At 37.6% G+C, this 19,010-nt stretch overlaps 1 protein-coding gene across 3 annotated transcripts in view; it reads right to left on the bottom strand.

The window, feature by feature from the left end:
- ZFX (zinc finger protein, X-linked) overlaps window positions 1-19,010 on the bottom strand; it is a 48,816-nt gene that overhangs the window by 15,737 nt on the left and 14,069 nt on the right. Inside the window, exons 2-3 of one of the 3 annotated variants that reach the window (XM_008068056.2) lie at window positions 15,681-15,766; window positions 11,845-12,414 (exon numbers count right to left, since the gene is read on the bottom strand). In XM_008068056.2, the coding sequence (XP_008066247.1) occupies window positions 11,845-12,414; window positions 15,681-15,738 (628 nt within the window). In that variant the 5' untranslated portion in view covers window positions 15,739-15,766. Of the gene's footprint in view, window positions 1-2,022; window positions 2,100-11,844; window positions 12,415-15,680; window positions 15,767-19,010 lie in introns of those variants that run through there. The other 2 variants (XM_021717556.1, XM_021717557.1) reach the window with 2 other exon arrangements.

Genomic DNA, 19,010 nt, shown 5'->3' with positions numbered 1-19,010 from the left:
TCCAGTCTGGGCGACCGAGTGAGACTCCAACTCAAAAAATAAATAAATAAATAAATATTTCAGAAAACCAAGTAGTTTCTGATAAAGAAAACTTATGGGAGCGGGGGAATGAGATACTCCACTCTTCGTAAACTGTTAAAGGAATGACAATTTAATGAAAAAATTAGAACTGAACTGGTTCTCATATGGAGAACACCATTTCATGGCAAACCTGTGTAATAAGGAATGATGGTGGTAATGATAAATAATGAAAACAACAAACACTTACTGAGTATACATCACATGCCGTGCACGATGTTAGGCCCTTAAAGCATACAACTTACTCTTCACAACCACCTTATGAAATAGGAAATACTATTTTTTATTTTAACTTCTCTAAGCTTCTAGGCAAATTTCATTATAATTTTGCCAAGATAAAAAAATATATCTAGTATTGGATTTACACTGGAATTGCATTTTGTCTAAATTAACACAATAAAAGATATCTTTACCATTCTCAGTCTTCCTGTGTAAGCTCTTGGCTGTCTCTTCATTTACTCAAATTGCCTAATCTCTCAAGATCAGGTTGTAGTTAAAATATATCTTCCTCAAGGAACAAGGTCATTGCCTTTTAGTTTCCCTCTCTCTCCTCAGGTTTCCCGCCAAACACCCCCAGACACTGCAAAGATCCAGTCACCTCACTCTCTAGCACAGAAAGGTGCCCCATTTCCAAACAAGCAAAACACAAATTACACAGTCTAGCAACCAATCTCTGGTCAAACTGCCTTTTGCCTTCTGTCCTTTCTTTTCCAGCAGCTCACATATGATCCCGTGTTCCTTCAACTTAAATAGTACATTTCTGCTTCCATTTCTTTATGCTTCTTCAACTTTGCTTTAAAAAAAACAATAAACTGCTTGCTGGAGAAATGATACAACTTATTACTGAAGAAAAAGTATAGAAGGAAATTAATAGCATTCAAAATCTCACCATCCAAAGTATCAATAGATTCTATAGATCATTAGACATTTCTCTACACATATTTACAAATAAAAGAATGGAAGAACAGATTTTTAAAAATAAAAATTGGATACTATAACATGCTACTTTTAAACACAAATTATTACATTAGAATTTACCTGAACGCAACAACAACAAAACAACTTTAGTTCCAGTCAATCCCATTCCCTTGTACCCCCATCCCCATTCCTTGCCATACCCCCTCTTTCATCCTACAGGCTTGGCAAAACCACACTTGTTTGCCTCTGCCTCTGCACCAGCACCTAAGTAGCTAAATCTGGTTGGAAACAGAAAAACATACACGCACACACACACCCTGCTGATGATTTCACTTTAAATTCATAACCTGATAACCTGAGCAACATAGCAAGATCTTGTCTGTACAAAAAATTAAGAAACTAGTTAGGTGCGATGGTGCATATCTGTAGTCCCAGCTACTCAGGACGCTGAGGCAGGAGGATCACTTGAGCCCAGGAGTTTGAGGCTGCAGTGAGCCATGACCGTGCTACGGCACTCCAGCCTTCACAAGAGCAAGACCCTGTCTCTTAAAAAAAAAAAAATTAATTCATAACTCTGAACCTGAAGTGAATCTTTTCTGTTACTTTCCCCCTCTCCTCTTTTTCCTCATTCTTCTCTCCCCTCAAATCTCTAATACCACCTCCCCACCCTTGCTCTCAGGTGCTGACTTTCTACTTCACTGAGAACAAGTGAAACAGAAGAGAAGATTCACTGACTACCATGTCTATCCACCAGCAACTAAACCCACAAACGTCATCTCCCAGTCTGTTACCACAAATCATTTGTGTTCCTACCTAATGCTCACACCCTCCTTTTGAAGTCCACCCTTCTTACTGCTCCAGCACCTCTGCCCTCTCTCCCCCTACACTCTCTACTGGATCATTCTCATCCACATATAAACAAGCTACTCTTTTTTCCTCCTTAACAAGCAAAAACATCTCTTATTTCTTATTTCTCCACCACCTCCATTTCTCTAATTTGCCTCATTCCACATCCTTTAAACTCACCGCAATCAGGCCTTTCTTTGCCCTAACGTCACCAAAACTGTTCCTCAAGGTCATCCGTGACCAATTCATGTGACCAACTCATGTGACTTGCTCCAGCAGCAGCATTTGACAGACGCGCACTCTCCTTTGTGATTCACTCTCCTTGCTTGCCTTCTGTGGCCCAAGCTCTTGGTTTCCTCTCACCTCACTGGCCATGCCTCCTCAGTCCTCTGCCGGAGCCTCCTCTTACCTCTTAATATAAATTATAAAAAGATTTAAAAGATCTTGTGCTAGTCCTGAGAACGACCAAAATTATCAAGGAGGCACAAATAATTAAGAGGGAAAATTTTCACTATGAGGACAGAATTAGTCTCAAAGATAAACTCTAATTAAATTTGAAGTCTATAAGCCTATGGCCAGTACCCACAAGGTACTCGGAGATTCATTCACTAAATCCCAGTCTCCCAGAACTGGGAGCAACCTGATAGATCTTTAAATAGGCTAATCTAAGAGGAAAACAAAGATGATTTTACTGCCTAAGCAAGTTACCTCAAGGGGCATTCTGAACACACAAATCTTTTCTAAAGGTTTAACAAGATTCATAGGCATGAATCTTGGGATTGATGTCAAGGAGGAAAACCAGGCCTCTCCATACCAAATACCTTAGTACTGCCTTCTAAGAGAAAATTAGACTCTTTGAAACATCAGCCTACTCTAACTTACTCTGCCAAGTCTAGTAGTCTTACTACCTAATTGCCTGTTTGGTTTTTTTTTAACCTCTAAACCCCAAAATCCAATTAAAAGGTTCCTGTGTGGGCAGGTGTCTACTTAATACCCAATGAAGATACCAAAGATGGGTTTTCCTCCTAAAAGGATGCCCAAGCAACTGTTATGTCCCAGGCACTGTGGTAAGTGGTTTCCCTGTATTTTATTATGAAATCAAGGACAACTCCCCCTGGACTTAGGTGTTTTATCTCTACTTGACACATGTGAAACTAGAGCACCTAAAAGACTAAGAGGCCTGCAGGAAGCATTCTGTCAAGAAGGCAAATGAAGTAGATAAATACATTTAAATTTCACTTTTAGACATCTTAACTTCCTCCTCAGGAACTCTCTCTCTGGGGTTAAAAATTCACCTTATTTTTATTATATATAGACTATAAAAGACTACAAAGAATTGGTTACAATCTGATCTCCTTTGGTTTTTTTTTAATTTTTACTTATTTTTTATTTTGAAGATGTGGGGCACTTTGATTCTTGAAACTTTCCTGGGGAGGTTCAAGGGTTTAGTAAAATTAGCCTCATTCTGCAGATGAAGAATTTAAGATCAGAGCCACTCAAGTGCCTGTCCTAAGTTACAGTGATCTGTAGCATGGTGTCAGAGACAGTATGAAAAACAGTTGCCAAACTGCACTGAGTTGGTGGAAAACAGTTAACTAAACCTGGTTAACCAAAAACTGACTTCTAATGCTATACATTCAGGAGAAAAAGAATGGAATGACTATTACAATCCCAACCTGTACCTGCCCTTACCCAAGAATTCTGATAGGACAACAAAAAGGTCATAAATGAAGGTATTCTAAATCCAGCTTTACTAACCTTTCAGATGCTACCGACTGAAAGGTTCTATGTTGATGATCATTACAGTAACGGCTAGCAGTGATTGACTGACAGGCTCTGTCATTCTCACAGTCACCCACTACGTCAAGTAGTATAACTGTCATTAAACAAACAAGAAACTAAGGCCAAAAGGATAGTTCACTTGACCAAATTCATTCAGCTAGTAAGCAGCAGAGCTAGCACCTAAATCCAAGACTGTCTGACTCTTAGTTGCAGGTGATTTTCCATATGCCATGTTGCTTCTCTATAAGATCCTACAAGGAAAGGCACATTCTCTTTCCTCCTCTCTTTCTTCCTTCTCCAACCCCCATGATCTCACAAATCATTATTTGTTCAAAGGGCAAGGTAACAAACAACTTTGTCTAGGTCTCAGCAGATAAAGAGTAAATATTAACCACAAGGCAGGTTTGAAGCTCCAATTGCTTGTAATGCTCTCAAGATATAGACCTTGTTTTTGGTGGGGAGAGGAAGGAATTAGAACATCTCTGTCTTATTTGAGTGCTTTATTCTTGGTATAAATCTAGCCAACACTTAGACTGACCATTATACTGCAACTCTTAATTCATTAATTTTAGTGTTAATTTCTAAATAAATTTCAGAGTTCCTACAGTGAAGACATAATTATTTTAGACGAAATAAGAGAAACCTCTTTTCAAATTTTATAAGAACAAGTTTTAAAAAGATGTTCAAGGTGACTATAGTTAATAACGATGTACTGTATACCTGAAAATTACTGAGTAGATAGATTTTAAGTTTTCTCACTACAAAAAAGTATATAAGGTAAGACATGTTAATTAGCTCAATTTAGCCATTCTACAATGTATACATATTCAAAACATCATGCTGTACATCAAAAATATACACAATTTTTATTTGGCAACTAAAAAACAAATTAAAATAAAAAATAAAATTTAAAAAGATGTTCAACACATCTTCTCCAAAATAGCCTTAGTTCGGTAAATAAGATTTTTCTCACATTTCAGAAATATTCTCATGTTTATATATTTTCAATTCCAATATTTTTTCTATGTTTTATGAAACAGTTTAAAAAACAAAGCTGGTAGGGCATGTACATAAAAATAATGGTAAGATATATCCAATAATTAGCCCATAAAACAAAGGAGTCAATAATTTACTATCTCTTCTAAGCTAAAACAGCCCCTAGAATCAATAAATAAATGATTAGATTGTGTTGACCCTCAGAGTTTATGTATTAAACATAGGAATTTGGAGTGTATGTACTCATTCATTCCCTGAACCACTTTTTATTGGATGTCTGCTATGACCAAAGTAATGCTTAATTAGAAGCTAATATTAGAATGACTGGTCACAACACCTGAATTGGATAGCCAGGGCCACCTCGTTTCACCATTTGCAGAGGTCCACTTACATTGTAACTGTACAGTGGACAGCCATATGCAGCAACCCTGTAAATAAATTTTTAACATGTCAAAATCTGCTCCTCCTCTGGTAATGATTTTGCCACCTGCCCAGCTGCATCAGTCAGAAACCAGGCAGTGATCTGCAACCCCACCCCTCTTCCTTTACCCTAAATTTAATCCAAATTTTACTTCCTAAATATGTCATGAATCAGTTGCTGCCAAACTCTACCGACACAACCTTATTTCAAACCATTATCATTTGTCTCTTACCTGACTACAGTAACCTCCCAAAATGTACTTTTTGTTTCTGATTTCACTCTTACCTTGTGTCTACCTTTAGTTTATTGCCATTATCTTTCTCAACTATAAATCTAAGCATATTATTATTAGTCTGCCTAAAACTCTTTAACAGTTCCCAACACCAAAAAGGTAAAGCAAGTTTCTTAAGTCTATTCAAGAGCATTTATGTTTTGGGCCCTACTTTGCCAATTTCCTTTCTCACCATTTCTTCCACTCTTCTCACCAAAAACATTATTTGCGCCCCAACAAATAAGTCTCTGACACTCAATGATCTTTTGCATCTCTCTGCCTTTCTTCCCTCCTCAGTCACCTAATGAACATTTTATTCATCCTTCAAATTGAGTTTATCCTGTTATTTTTTTAAAGACATGAAAATATTGCTGTTCTTAAAAAATCCTTGTCTTTAAAAAATTAATACTGAAATACTCATGAAGGAAATATGTGGAATTTGCTGCCAAATAATACAGATGGGAGAGAAATGGATATAAGTAGAGATAAAACATATTGAGCAGAATATCTTCAATTGAAAGTCCATAGGACTTCAGTTTATAATGCTTTCGTAGCATTTATCTCCCTCAAGTGTACCAAAAATTTTCCACCATTTTCTCCGAGTGATTCCAAAATACTTTGTACATCTATTTATATACCTTTTCACACTCAACTATAAGTGCCTGCTTCTGTTTCTCTTTCCTCCAAGACTATGAATCTTTAAAAAAACAGCCAGACTTCACTGTTTATCCCTAACCTCTAATGAGGTTCATAACTCGTTGCGGTTGATCAATAAATGTGTTTTTTGTTTTGTTTTTTTTTTGGTTTTTTGTTTTGAGTTGGAGTCTCACTCTGTCACTCAGACTGGAGTGCAGCCACTGCACCCTCGACTTGCTGGGCTCCGGCGATCCTTCTGCCTCAGCCTTCCAAGTAGCTGGAACTACAGGCACACGCTACCACACCCGGCGAATTTTTGATTTATTATAGAGATGAGGTCTCACCAAGTTGCCCAGGTGGGTCTCGAACCCGTGGGCTCAGGCATTCCACTCACCTTGGCCTCCCAAAGCGCTGGGATTACAAGCTGAGCCAACGAGCCCAGCCTATTTTTGTTTTTGAAGATGAGGACTCGGCCGGGTACAGTGGCTCACGCCTGTAATCTCAGCAATTTGGGAGTCCGAGGCAGGAGGATTGCTTGAGTCCAGGAGTTCAAGACCAGCTTGCGCAAAATAGCGAGACCCTGTTTTTTTTTTTAATCTTATTTTTTATTTTATTATACAGATGAGGTCTTACTATGCTACCCAGGCTGATCTCAAACTCCTGGGTTCAAGCAAACCTCTCGCCTCAGCCTCCTGTGTGCTAGAATTATAGGTGTGAGCCACCACGCTTGAACTACTATTACCTATTTTTATTGTTATCAAGAGACAATAAGCTACTGGTAGGGAAGAAACGTATCAATACCTTGGATGAAGCATGATGTCCACAAACTTTCAGACAGAACATTCATATATTCAACAAATACTTATTTCACACCTAATATGCACAGAGTTTGATGGGGAAGATGATACATAAGAAGCTAAAATACAGTCCTCAAGAAACACAACCAAATTAGAAGCAGTCATAACATCTAGACTGCAAAGACTAGATATAGAAGTCATCCTGATCTCAAAGGCAGCTATACTGTGACAGATAATTTGTGTTTATATACACTACCATGATATTTTAAAGAATGAGGACTACTTTATCATCATTTTAAGACCTGTAGAGGGAAGAAATCTGTCGATATGGATACTAAAGATATTATAAAAGCTGTTTATTAGGCTCTTAGAGTCAACAACTTAAGTGAATTTTTTAAAGAGACTATTTGGACATGTATTCACATCTCAGACCTAAAGAATGCTGAATAAATATGACAGGAATTCAGAGATACTACCATCTCTCATCATGTTATGAAAAGCATTAAAGTTGACTACTAATGGCATCTCAGCCTTCTCCATCATGGATAAAATCAGGCTATAGCTCCTCTATAAACTTACCACAAAACCTTTGTTAATCCTAAACTTCTGAAATCAATACAGGTTTTAAGTTAAAATGCAGTATTAAAGCATCTAGGCTGGGAGGCATAATCAAGAGGAATGCTAATTAATTCCAAAGTGTTTAATTGGTTTGATTCCAAGGACAATAGTAAATTAAATTTTTAAATAGGATCGCTACTTTGAAGGGAAAAAGAATGGTGTAGAGGGGAATAGAGTGCAAAAGTGCCTGTTTAACAGAGAAGACAAAAGATATTACCAAAAGTCACCATCTCTAAACCCAATTTATAAACAATCTATTTATTATATGTTTATTATAGTAAAGTAGGAATAATATGCGCATGTGCATATGTTTATGTGTTTAAATGTATCATTCATTGTATTTGTGAGCTTGGATGTGACATTTTATTTGAAAAGGAAATAAATTATCAGTATATTATTAAAACTGTTTATATATGTATATATATGTTAAAATATACTAAGATACACTAACAATAGCAGTCTATGTCCATTCGTATTTACTTTTTTCAGGAACATTAAAATCTATATAAATTAGCAAAAAAGCCAGGATCTAAAAAGAAAAATGACTATAAATAGATTTTTAATGAAAATTTTACAAGTCTGGATTCTGTAATACAATACAAGGACCTGGTACACTGTGTCAATCATTACTAAAACAACTTATTTGTTGTTTTTCAATGACTTCTCTAGAGGGTTGAACTTCCTAAAAGTAATAATAGCAAGAGATGGTGTGCTAATTTATTAAAGGTCAAACCAATGTCATACATTTTACTTCTTAGTAAACAAGTTGAAGAAGACAGAAAGGGCAGAACGTATAGAAAGAAAACAAAGAAAAGTGAGAGTGCTTTCTTCTCTTCAGTATTTCACCAGACCCTCTTCCCCTTATAAATCGGGATGAACTCAACTCTCTACTTTCTCTAGTCGTGGCCCTGGGTTGCCTGGTATTACAATAGAAAATCTGGCAGCAGTACAGGTTGAGTAGCCCTTATCCAAAATGCTTAGGACCAGAAGTGTTTCAGATTTCAAATTTTGAACTATTTGCATATACACAGAAAGATCTTGGGGAGGGGACTCAAGTCTAAACATGAAATTCATCTGTGCTTCATATACAGCTTGAAGATAATTTTACACAATTATTAAATTACTTTTAATAATTTTGGGCATGAAACACAAAGTGTACACTAAATCGTCAGAAAGCAAAGGTGTCACGTGTGGAATTCTCTACTTGTGGTGTCATGTCAGCACTCAAAAAGTGTCAGCTTTTGGAGCATTTCAGATTTCAAATTTCTAGAACAGAGGTGCTCAACCTGAATTTTAAAATAGCATCTTCATTCTGTTTCTTTCCTCCTGGACTGTTAAAAAAAGACAAAAAATAGAATGTTCATACTAAGTAGTAGATTATACTTAGACTCCCACCTTCAGCAGGCCCCTCAATGCAGTTCAGCAATCTAGCTCATAAATTCTTGGCTTCCTGTGCCAGCTCATCTCCAAAAGACTTTTCAACCTTTGCCCACTATCCTTCAGCTTTCCACCCAACCTCTGCAGTCTTCTGTATTAGTAGATAAACCCACTTCACAGAGAAAATATCTCCCAACACTCAAGCACTCCTTTTACCTTCTGTTCCTGGATAAGGGTCTCATCCTTAACTGCCTTCCCGTCTCAGAGAGGAGACTTGCTCTTCTTTTCCAGAGCTCACCTAACAGCCACCCACTGTGGCCCTGAAGCCCAGTCCCTTCTCCTTCTCTAGAACCTGCTCCATCTGTTACCCCTTCCTTTCTCTATCTTCAGGTTCTCTGTCCAATTGTTTTCTGTACCTAAAAACCTATAAATACATTCAACACACTTTCACCATCTAGCCAACTATCATAAGCTGTACTCTTACCTCTTCTGCCCCTTCACTGACCAAAACGGCAATTTATACAAACCGCTCCCCCAACCTGCTTCTCCTAACTTTCAATCCACTACAGCTCATCTCTTCCATCTCCTTTCCACTCACCCATGCCTTACTGAAACTACTTTAACTAGATACCAATGACCTCCTAATTGCCAAACAAAAAAACCTGCTTTCTCCTCAGCGGCTGACACTTCTAGAAATTCTCTTTATCCTTGACAGTACTGAAACACTTTTTCTCCTCCTCCTCGATCTGAAAGCTCCCAGTTTGCATGGGCTCTTCTCCTCTGCCTACTTCTTAAATACCTAAAGGGGCCACACTTGACACTTACCCTACAAGCACTCTCTGGGGACTATCATCTGTTCCCATATAGGATACTTCCTACATTCTGTTGCCTTAAATTTCTTCCTCTAGTCACAAACTCTCTCAAAAGCACCAAATTCATGTTTTCAACTGCCTTGAAAAAACATCTACCAGATTGTCCCCAGCAAATAACTCAAACTTTTAACAGGTCCTATATCATTTTATTGCCCACCAAGCCTATCCTACTCTCAAGTAATGGCAAGACCAGGCTCCCAGTCTCCCAAGGTAGAAACCGTAGGGTCATCCTTTATCTTTCTTACTTAAATCCCCAGCCCTGTTTTATCTGTCACCAAATCTCATCCATTTTACTTCCCAATCTCTCTTGAATCCAGCCCCCCTTCTCTGTCCCCTTTATTATTATTAAGGTACTTAGGATCTTCTTTATCTCATACATGAGCCATTTCAACTGCTCTCCACCACTAATCTCTCCCTCACCTATGCTTATTTCATACTGCTACCAGGAGTATCTTCCTAAAATAAACTCAAAATTGAAACAGGATACCATATTTTTCCTTATCAGATTGGTAAAAACAAAAAAGGAAAATAATATTCTGTGTTGGTTAGAGTGTAGGAAAGTGGACATTCTCATAACCTTGGTGAGGAAAATTATATTAAGGCAAAATACCAAGCTAATATAACCAAATTTGTAAATGTGTATATCCTCTGATCTAGCAATTCTATTTCTAGAAATTTAGTCTACGTAACGAAACAGAAAGTATACAAAGATATACAAGTATAACCTGAAGTTCCCATCATTCCCAGCAAAGGCCAGGCCAGAACTTTTTTTTTTAACATACTATACCATTTGCCTGGAAAGAATCTTCCTGCTGCTCATGCCCTTCTTCATCCTGTAAAACTAGAAGTCATCCTTGAGTTCAAAGGTCAGCTATTCCATCCTGTCTCCACAGCAATTTAGTCACACCTCTGCATTTCTCTCTCACAGTAGACTATAAGCTCTCCAGGGACAATGGTTTTATGTATGAGTTTATTTAGCACATATCCATATCCGCACTACCTACAATGTCTGACACATAGTAAGGATCTGATAAACATGCATTGAAGGAAGGCGTTTTCTACCTCTTTCCACAAAGAATTCTTTGATTTTCAAAATATCAAGAACTTTTTGAAGGTATTTCCTAAAATTATGGTGACTCCAATGTATGTTATAGTAAATCCCTGTATTAAAACAGGTATTTAAACAAAGCAAATATCCTTGTAAATTTATAAATCATCTGTGAATCTTTAATTATTTCAAGTTTAGTTTCTTAAGGCATAAGAATTCCCACACTGGGTCAGAACTGTGGTCTATCCAAACTAGAATTTTGTCTCTGAAAGAGGTACCAAGAAATATGTTGTAAGAAGATACAGCTGTCCTTCCAGATGCTAAGATAAACGCTTAGAGGTATGTTCCAAAACACTTTACTTTTCTTCAATAACCTAATATGAATCCATCATACTTGAAATGTTTTAGAATGTTTTAATACTAAGCCACAGTTCTTTTTTGTGTTTTTTTTTTTTTTTGAGTTGGAGTCTCACTCTGTCACATCGCAGCCTCGACCTGCTGGGCTCCAGCGATCCTTTCCCCTCAGCCTTCCAAGTAGCTGGAACTACAAGCGCGTGCTACCATGCCCAGCTAATTTTTTGATTTATTGTAGAGATGAGGTCTCACCAAGTTGCCTAGGCAGGTCTCGAACCTGCGGGCTCAGGCAATCCACTCACCTTGGCCTCCCAAAGCGCTGGGATTACAGGCTGAGCCACCGAGCCCAACCTTTTTGTGTTATTATATAGTAATTTACATAGCATATAAGCAGAATAAATATGTAAGTATTACACAAGCAGTACTGTGTATATCCATATTCAAGAATATAGGCACCTTGGTTATACTTTTTTTTTCCAAGTTGAACTCCTTTTTTCAAGAGGGTTTTTTAGTCTAATAAAGACTGGTAACAGTCTGATCACATCCTTTATAATTTCACAAAATTCAGTTCTATTCTTTTCAGCCTTTGTCTTTCTAAATGGAAGAAATCTCATATTCCTATTGTGTCCTTATATAGAAACACCTCTTTATTATGCATTTCACTTTTCTTAATTTCAAGTTATCTTACAGACTCCAAACTAAAACAATGAAGGTAGATCTATGAACTTAACTTTACAGATGTTGAAGTCAAGAAAATTTCACTCCTGATGTAAGTTTAAAAAGGCAGCCTTCAAAAATACATCTGACAACCACTGTACCCCAAAACTTACAGGAAATCATAAGGTAGTCCTCACAGTTGCCTTTGTCATCATCTTGCTGGTCCACAGGGATCCCATTGGCATCTATGACTGCTTCAGAAGCACAGTCTGCTACCAATACTTCTTCTGAAACTACGTCAGTAGTCAGAGGATCAGTGACGATTTCTGCTTCCACTACACTGTCGTGAACCACATGTTCAACATGTCCAATATCAGACACATGTATAGATTCACTTGTCAAGACATGCTCTGGCATAGACATTGAGGCTGAAGTAATGTCAGAAGCTAAAACATCATCTGGGACTGTGCAATGTGCTAAGGAAACTTCTTCGGTTACATCTGAGTCCAGCACTTGCTCAGGAATGATGACTGTTTCAGAAACATCTGCTTCTTCCATGATATCTGGGCATTGAACATCTTCTATAACAACGTCCTCAATAACATCTTGGATTACAACTGAGTCTGGGTCATCAGGAACAAAGTTATGCACAGTTATGTCTGAATCCACAACATCTGAAACAAAAACAGTTTCTTGTACTTCCACAACAATTTGATCACCATCCATGTGTGTAGCATCAGCTCCTTTAAAAAAAATTAAAATGACAAAATTTCAGGTAGGTATGCATGACTACCTCAATTAATTAATGTCATTTAATTTCTACCAGGAAAACAGACCAGTTCGCTCCTCAGTTTTCTCAAACATTAAGACAGATTACAGAAATAAAGAGGGAATCTATTTTTGAATATTAGAAAGACATTTTAAATAAGAACTTCTGTGTTCATCCCAAATCAATCAATAGATTAAAAATATAAATGTTTGGGGAACAAAGCAATTGAGGCAGTCACAGAAGAAATATATCTATGAAAGTAAAATTCTAGGCACACTACAATTAAACCCATATACACAGGTACTTAAGAGAGGATTATAAAGGTTAAATAATGCAACTTCAGGTGGCAAATACACCATTTTCCTTCATTGCATGTGTTTTTCCTTCTTGCTTTTCCTTCTCGCTCCGTCTCCCTCTCTTCAACTCATGTTTTTTCTTCTTTCCATCTCTTTCGTGTATTTCTTTTACTTCCCTTCCATTTTTTCCCCTTTCTTTCTTCACACTCTTCCCCCTTTGTGCTGATGCAACATACCACCAATATCCTCCATCTATGACTATGGAAATTCAGAAATCATCCCCTGAATCCAGATGTAAAAGGATCAGAGGATACATTTTCAAAGGGACAAAAGGCCACAGTTAAGGAGGAAAGACAATTGGTTGAGGAGGCTCTGGGGATAAATAAGATGAATAAAAGTGCAACTGTGCTGGGGGGTTGGAAGGTAAGGGTAGTTGGAGTGGGGGCTGCCCCAACTTCACCAGGGTACTCCACCTCCAATCTAGCCTCCTCCCATCCCCCCAGACTCCAACCCCCAAGGCAATTCCTCAGAATATAGGAATCCCTACTCTAGTCCATTTTGCAGTTAAGGAATGAAGGTAGAGATTGACCAATTGAAGCCCAGTGAGATTAAATGACTTAACCAAGATCACACAGTCTGCACAGTATATAGTGCTCAAATATTATTCTGAATGAATGTCATAAATGGAAGTAAAAAGTATATATTCTTATCAAAAGTGTAAGATAAAATAAAACAATCTAATACCATGATTCCTGTCATAAAGAAAAGCAAAGAAAGTTTTATAAAAGTCTTACCAAAAAAGTTATTTAGTAGATTAGTGCTTCTGGCTGTGACTCAGACCAGGCTGAGTCCAAGAAGGAGCCTAACTCAATCACTGGTCAGGCCCTCAGAGAAACACATGATTTTGTCAATAAACAAAAATCATCAAAGGCCAAATAATATTTAAAATCACAGGAGGTCTTTAAAGTCAATTAATATCTATTTTAATCATATCTACAAATAATATGTTCACTTTACTTTCTATAGAACTTCCACAAAATGCTTTATACTTTTTTGTTTTCAATACTCTGAATATTATCATCAAGCAATAGATGATCTCCATTTTGCAGATGTGAAGATTAAAACATTTAGTGGCATGAGCACTGGTTATGAAATCTAAATCAGAGAGCAAAGCAGGGCTGGACACTTATTAGTTTTGTGACCTTGGGCAAGTCATTTAACCTCTGAGTTTCAGTTTCCTCATCAGTAGAATGAGGACAGTAGTATCTGCCATGCATACCTCACAGGACTGTGGTGATGATCAAATGGGAATGTATGGGAAGTGTTCTGAAAAACTGTAATGAGAGGTTTCATTATTATCATGACATATGAAAACGGAGGCCCTGGCAGATTAAGTGACTTGCTCAAAGATAAACAAATACCATAAGTGTTAACAATCAGGATTAAAATGCAATAGTCCTCCAATCTACCACTTAACCCATGACCCAGGCTTGCTTGTGGCAAGATTAAGTGAATAAATACTGTACATTTTTCTCCAAAGAGCTTAGTCTCTCTTTCAAACACATTAATCATAGTTCATGTTACAATGAAGAATTCTAAACTTTACATTTATCATTATCAAACTGAAATTATCAAACTTGAGCTAAAAGACTATTTCAAGTTGTTAAGAAAAACACACACACACCCCCGGATTTAGCAATCGAATAAAATTTAAAAATTAAAAATCACTACTATTTAGTTTCCTGATAAAGTTAATTGCTATTTAATATACTGCAATCTGAACATTTACAATCCAATGGAAAACCTGTTAGCATTTTATTTATAAGAGTAGTTAGTGTGATATAAAACCATTTTACATCATAAAACCAAGTGTTATCACTTCATAATGTTATATAACTAAAAAGATGGGTAATCCAAAATCGTGAACACTTTTTTTCCTATTTTTAGACTTTTCATGAACACAATTTTCCTTGTATACTTTGGAAAATGAGGCAAGACTCCATCTTCCTAAAGCAGAAGGCTCCTTTTGGGAACTGTGAAAGTGGGCTGTAAAAATAGGATAGGGTCAGAATGTAGAGGACCTTCTTTATCTGCTGGGTAATGGAGAACAGAGAAATGATAGGATCTACATCTTATTTTGCAATGACTACCCTGATCACTGGGCTAGGTAAGAGACCAAAGGTAAGGAAAACAACGCAAAAGTTATTGCAGACTAGTAAGAATGAGATGACAGGTCCTGTCTATGTGGCAAGAAGTAGCAGAATGAAGAGGAACAGGTGTAAATAAGGAGTTTTTTTTTAAACAAAGGTTCAAACAAAGTTAACTAGGTATATTTTCTTTTTTCTTTTTGGAGTTGAAGTCTCACTCTGTTGCCCAGGATGCAGTGCAGTGGCATGCTCGCAGCCACCACAGCCTCAACCTGCTGGACTCAGGTGATTCTTCCACCTCAGCCTTCCAAGTAGCTGAACAGGCTCTGTCATCTCATTCTTACACTACCACACCTGGCTAATTTTTTGATTTATTGTAGAGATGAGGTCTCGCCAAGTTTTCCAGGTTTATCTCGAACCCCTGGACTCAGGCAATCCTCTTGCCCCCACCTCCTAAAGTGCTGGGATTAGAGGTGTGAGTCATCACGCCCGACTAGGTATATTTTCAAAGGGAGAACCAACAAGACTTAGCGGAATAGCCAGGCAACATTATAACTAATGATAACACTAAGGTTTTGATATCACTGCTTTTACTGACTAAAATATGAGAGCTAGTTGTGAGGAAGCCAAATTTTTGAGGAGGGGAATAATAAAATGCTCACTGTAACATTTGTAGATTTTGACAGGATAACAAGATAACCTAAGTGTGAACATCAATGTGAGTCTAGCAATTCATTCACATGATAACCAACTCCAAATCTGGTAGATGCAAAGTGGAACAATCCAAGTAGTTATACCTGCTGCATCAAAAAATGAGTTTGGCTCTTGTTGTAATTCAAGTCCATCTTCATCCATGGCCTTTAATTCTCATCAGTCACAGCTCCTAAATCAGGGGAAAAAGTAAACCAAGCCATCAATGTTTTATATTATATATTTTAAAATGTCATCATGATACTTTCATTTCTAAGACACACAAATTATGTGACAGATCAACATCTATCAAAAATGTACCTATCTACAATAAAAGGAAACTTAATTGATTTACAATGATATATGGGTATCTATATGACAATGCAAGGCAGATAAATCAAACAAATCAACTTTGCCTAGACTTCATTTTAAATTGAAGCAATAAATGTATTGCTTACATCCATCAAGTTCATATATCTTGATGAATTCTGACACATACATAAGCCTTTATAATCACTACCCATACCAAGACATAGAATATTTCTAGGACCCAGCACTCTTGTTTCCTCAGTCCTGTAACACCTCACATTCCCACGAGGGCAACCAGTTTGTTAAAGTTAAATTTAAACACATTCTATAGTTTACTGGGGGAAATTTCTGCACAATTTTCATATTACTTCTCTAAATTTAATGGAGTCTACTATCTTTCAATCTATGAATTAAGCAATGTCAAAAATTCAAAGTACATAATTGTAGTAAACACCCTTTGCGATTCTGCCTAACTTCTCTTAACTAACTCTCTCATCTAGAAATAAATTCCCACAGTGTATTTATACACTCCTGGCCATAGTTGATTGGTATTAGCTACAAAGTGGCAAAAATGAGTCCATCTTTGAGCACAATAAAATCAGTCCTATCACTCAGAATGTGAAACCATGAGCAAGAATCAATCTCCTTCTCCCTCTCTATCCCTCGAGTATCTCTCCTGGAGGCTAAAACACAGAAGCTCAAAAAGTCATTTTCCAACTTTGGCTTACAAATAATAAATGAGAATGCCCTGAGAAGCAGAGTAGAGAAAGCAGGGAAGGGAGACTTACCAGCAACTTTTTAGCTCCTGGTTCTAAATCTTTTTGAGATCCAGGTATATTCCTAACTTGGGTTTTTGCAAGACATCCCAATGACCTTAATTCTCCTCTTTCTTTTTTTTTTTTTTTTGAGCTGGTGTCTCACTCTGTCACCCAGACTGGAGTGCAGTGGCACGCTCCCGGCCACCACAGCCTTGACCTGCTGGGCTCCGGCGATCCTTCCACCTCAGTCTTCCAAGTAGCTGGAACTACAGGCGCGCACTACCACGCCCGGCTAATTTTTGATTTATTGTAGAGACGAGGTCTTGCCAAGTTGCCTGGGCGGGTCTCGAACCCATGGGCTCAGGCAATCCACTCACCTCGGCCTCCCAAAGTGCTGGGATTACAGACTGAGTCACCGGGCCTGGCCTCCTTTTTCTACTTAAGTCAAAAGCTTACAACAAAAAGAACTTTAACCAATAATTTACCTTTATCATTTTTTTGCTGATAAGTACTATATGCTTATTAAAATCTCAAATAACAACAAAAGCATCAGATAAGTGACATCATTCCTCTGTTCAAAATGTTTAATGTGTCCCTGCTGCCTCCAAATCAAGTTCAAACATCTGCCATCTTCTAAGTTCCAGGCCCAAACTACCTTTCCATCATTATCTCCCCTAATGCGCATGTCACAAACACATTTTAGTCAAACACAATTACAATGCCCAACACCCCCGTTAAGACCCCAACTCTGTATCTGGTTCAAGGTTTCTTCTACCTGGAACAGCTTTTCCCTATTATCTCTACTTTAATCTTTCCTCCATATCTTTCTCCCCCTCAAAAAAAGAAAGCTGGAAATAATTTCTCCCTCCTCTGCATTTCCATAACACTTTATCCTTCTTCTCTTGTACTGCTTTGTCATATCATTATGGTTATTTGTAAGTCTATTTTTAGATACTAAATTACATATATATAGTCCTTAGAGAAATATCCATGACAAACTCAATTAACATTTATAAAATAAACAAATGGATTTTAAACATGTCAACTCTGAGACATAGTCTATTCATTTTCAATGAATAGCATGTTTCATGGTATTTACTCAAACTGCTTCAAATTAAAGCAAATGATGACTAGATTAATAAAAAAATTTTCAACCATGAAAGTGGAAAGGGTACATGCTCTGAATAAGTTATCACTGCTCTCTCCCTGCCAAAACCACCTCTGGCTATACAATTCTTTTTCCCTTTTAAAAAATGATAAATGTAAATTAAATTTGTACGCAAAATGAAACAGCACTACATTAATTAGGTCAGTTAAGAAGACAAAGGGAAATCATTAAGTTATTTAAGCCCCCCACCCCTCAAATTTCCCAACCCAAGCCCATCAGCTCTAAGAATTCTCAACCTACAGAACAATTTTTTTCTTGGCATTTATCCTCCTTGGCTTTTTTATTAGAGTTTGACAGACACCAATTTCCTTAATTCTGAATTTCTCTCCTTCCTCCGTTTCTTTAAATGACACCCTAGTTCTCTTCCCACCTTCCTAACTGCCGACTCCTCTGCCTCCCCTCACCCTCTCCCTGCAGCTTTGCCCAGGTTGTGCACTCAGTCCTCTTCTGCTTCCTCTTTGCTCCCATGATCTCAGCTACTATTTACACAACAATGATTCCCAAAATCGACCTAACACTTCCACCAAACTGTCTGTTGAATACTGTCATCTATCTGGATAAAACCCAGCTTTCTCCTGACATGACAACTATGACCTTTCTTCTCTGCTTACATTCAGTCAGGTTGCCAGATCTTGTCAATTACTTCTCAGCTTCTAGGAATCCATCCCTTTCCTTCTATTCCCAGTCACCATGCCCTCTCAGCTTCTCATATGTCCTGATCCCTGGCAGATGAAAATAGCCTGTGGACTGGACTTCTTTCTGCCACTCCCAAAACAAATGACTAGAAACCCTACTACAAGTAAGGGCTGGTGCCAAGCACTGAGGCATTCCTGTAATCTGCGGGCAGATTAATCCTCCTGAAGCAATGCTTTGATCATGGCACTCCCCTGCTCAGAACACTTCAGCAGTCCCCCAGTATTCACGCGTGCTATGTTATTAACCCCAAGCTACCTAACAGATTTATTTGCTATTCTTCTCATCCTTTTATATCATATGCATTTCCTAACAGCCATTCTGGCCAATATAGGAGTGCCCACTCACTTTATCTTGACTTAAGTAAGCAGAATTGTTCAACAAACAAATGTTTTGATTGGTCATTTTCCTTTCTGTTTTATCATTATAAAAACTCAAGCATTTTGTACTTCCAAGCAGAGATGACTATACCTCAACTTTGCAATCCCTCTGGAGTTAGACATGCTAAT

Source organism: Carlito syrichta, unplaced genomic scaffold (genome assembly GCF_000164805.1).
Source record: "Carlito syrichta isolate Samal-C Ts95f unplaced genomic scaffold, Tarsius_syrichta-2.0.1 Scaffold309857, whole genome shotgun sequence".
In the NCBI taxonomy this organism is placed as follows: domain Eukaryota; kingdom Metazoa; phylum Chordata; class Mammalia; order Primates; family Tarsiidae; genus Carlito; species Carlito syrichta.
Note: the sequence above shows the minus strand (reverse complement) of the source record. Positions and strands in the feature narration are given on the sequence as shown.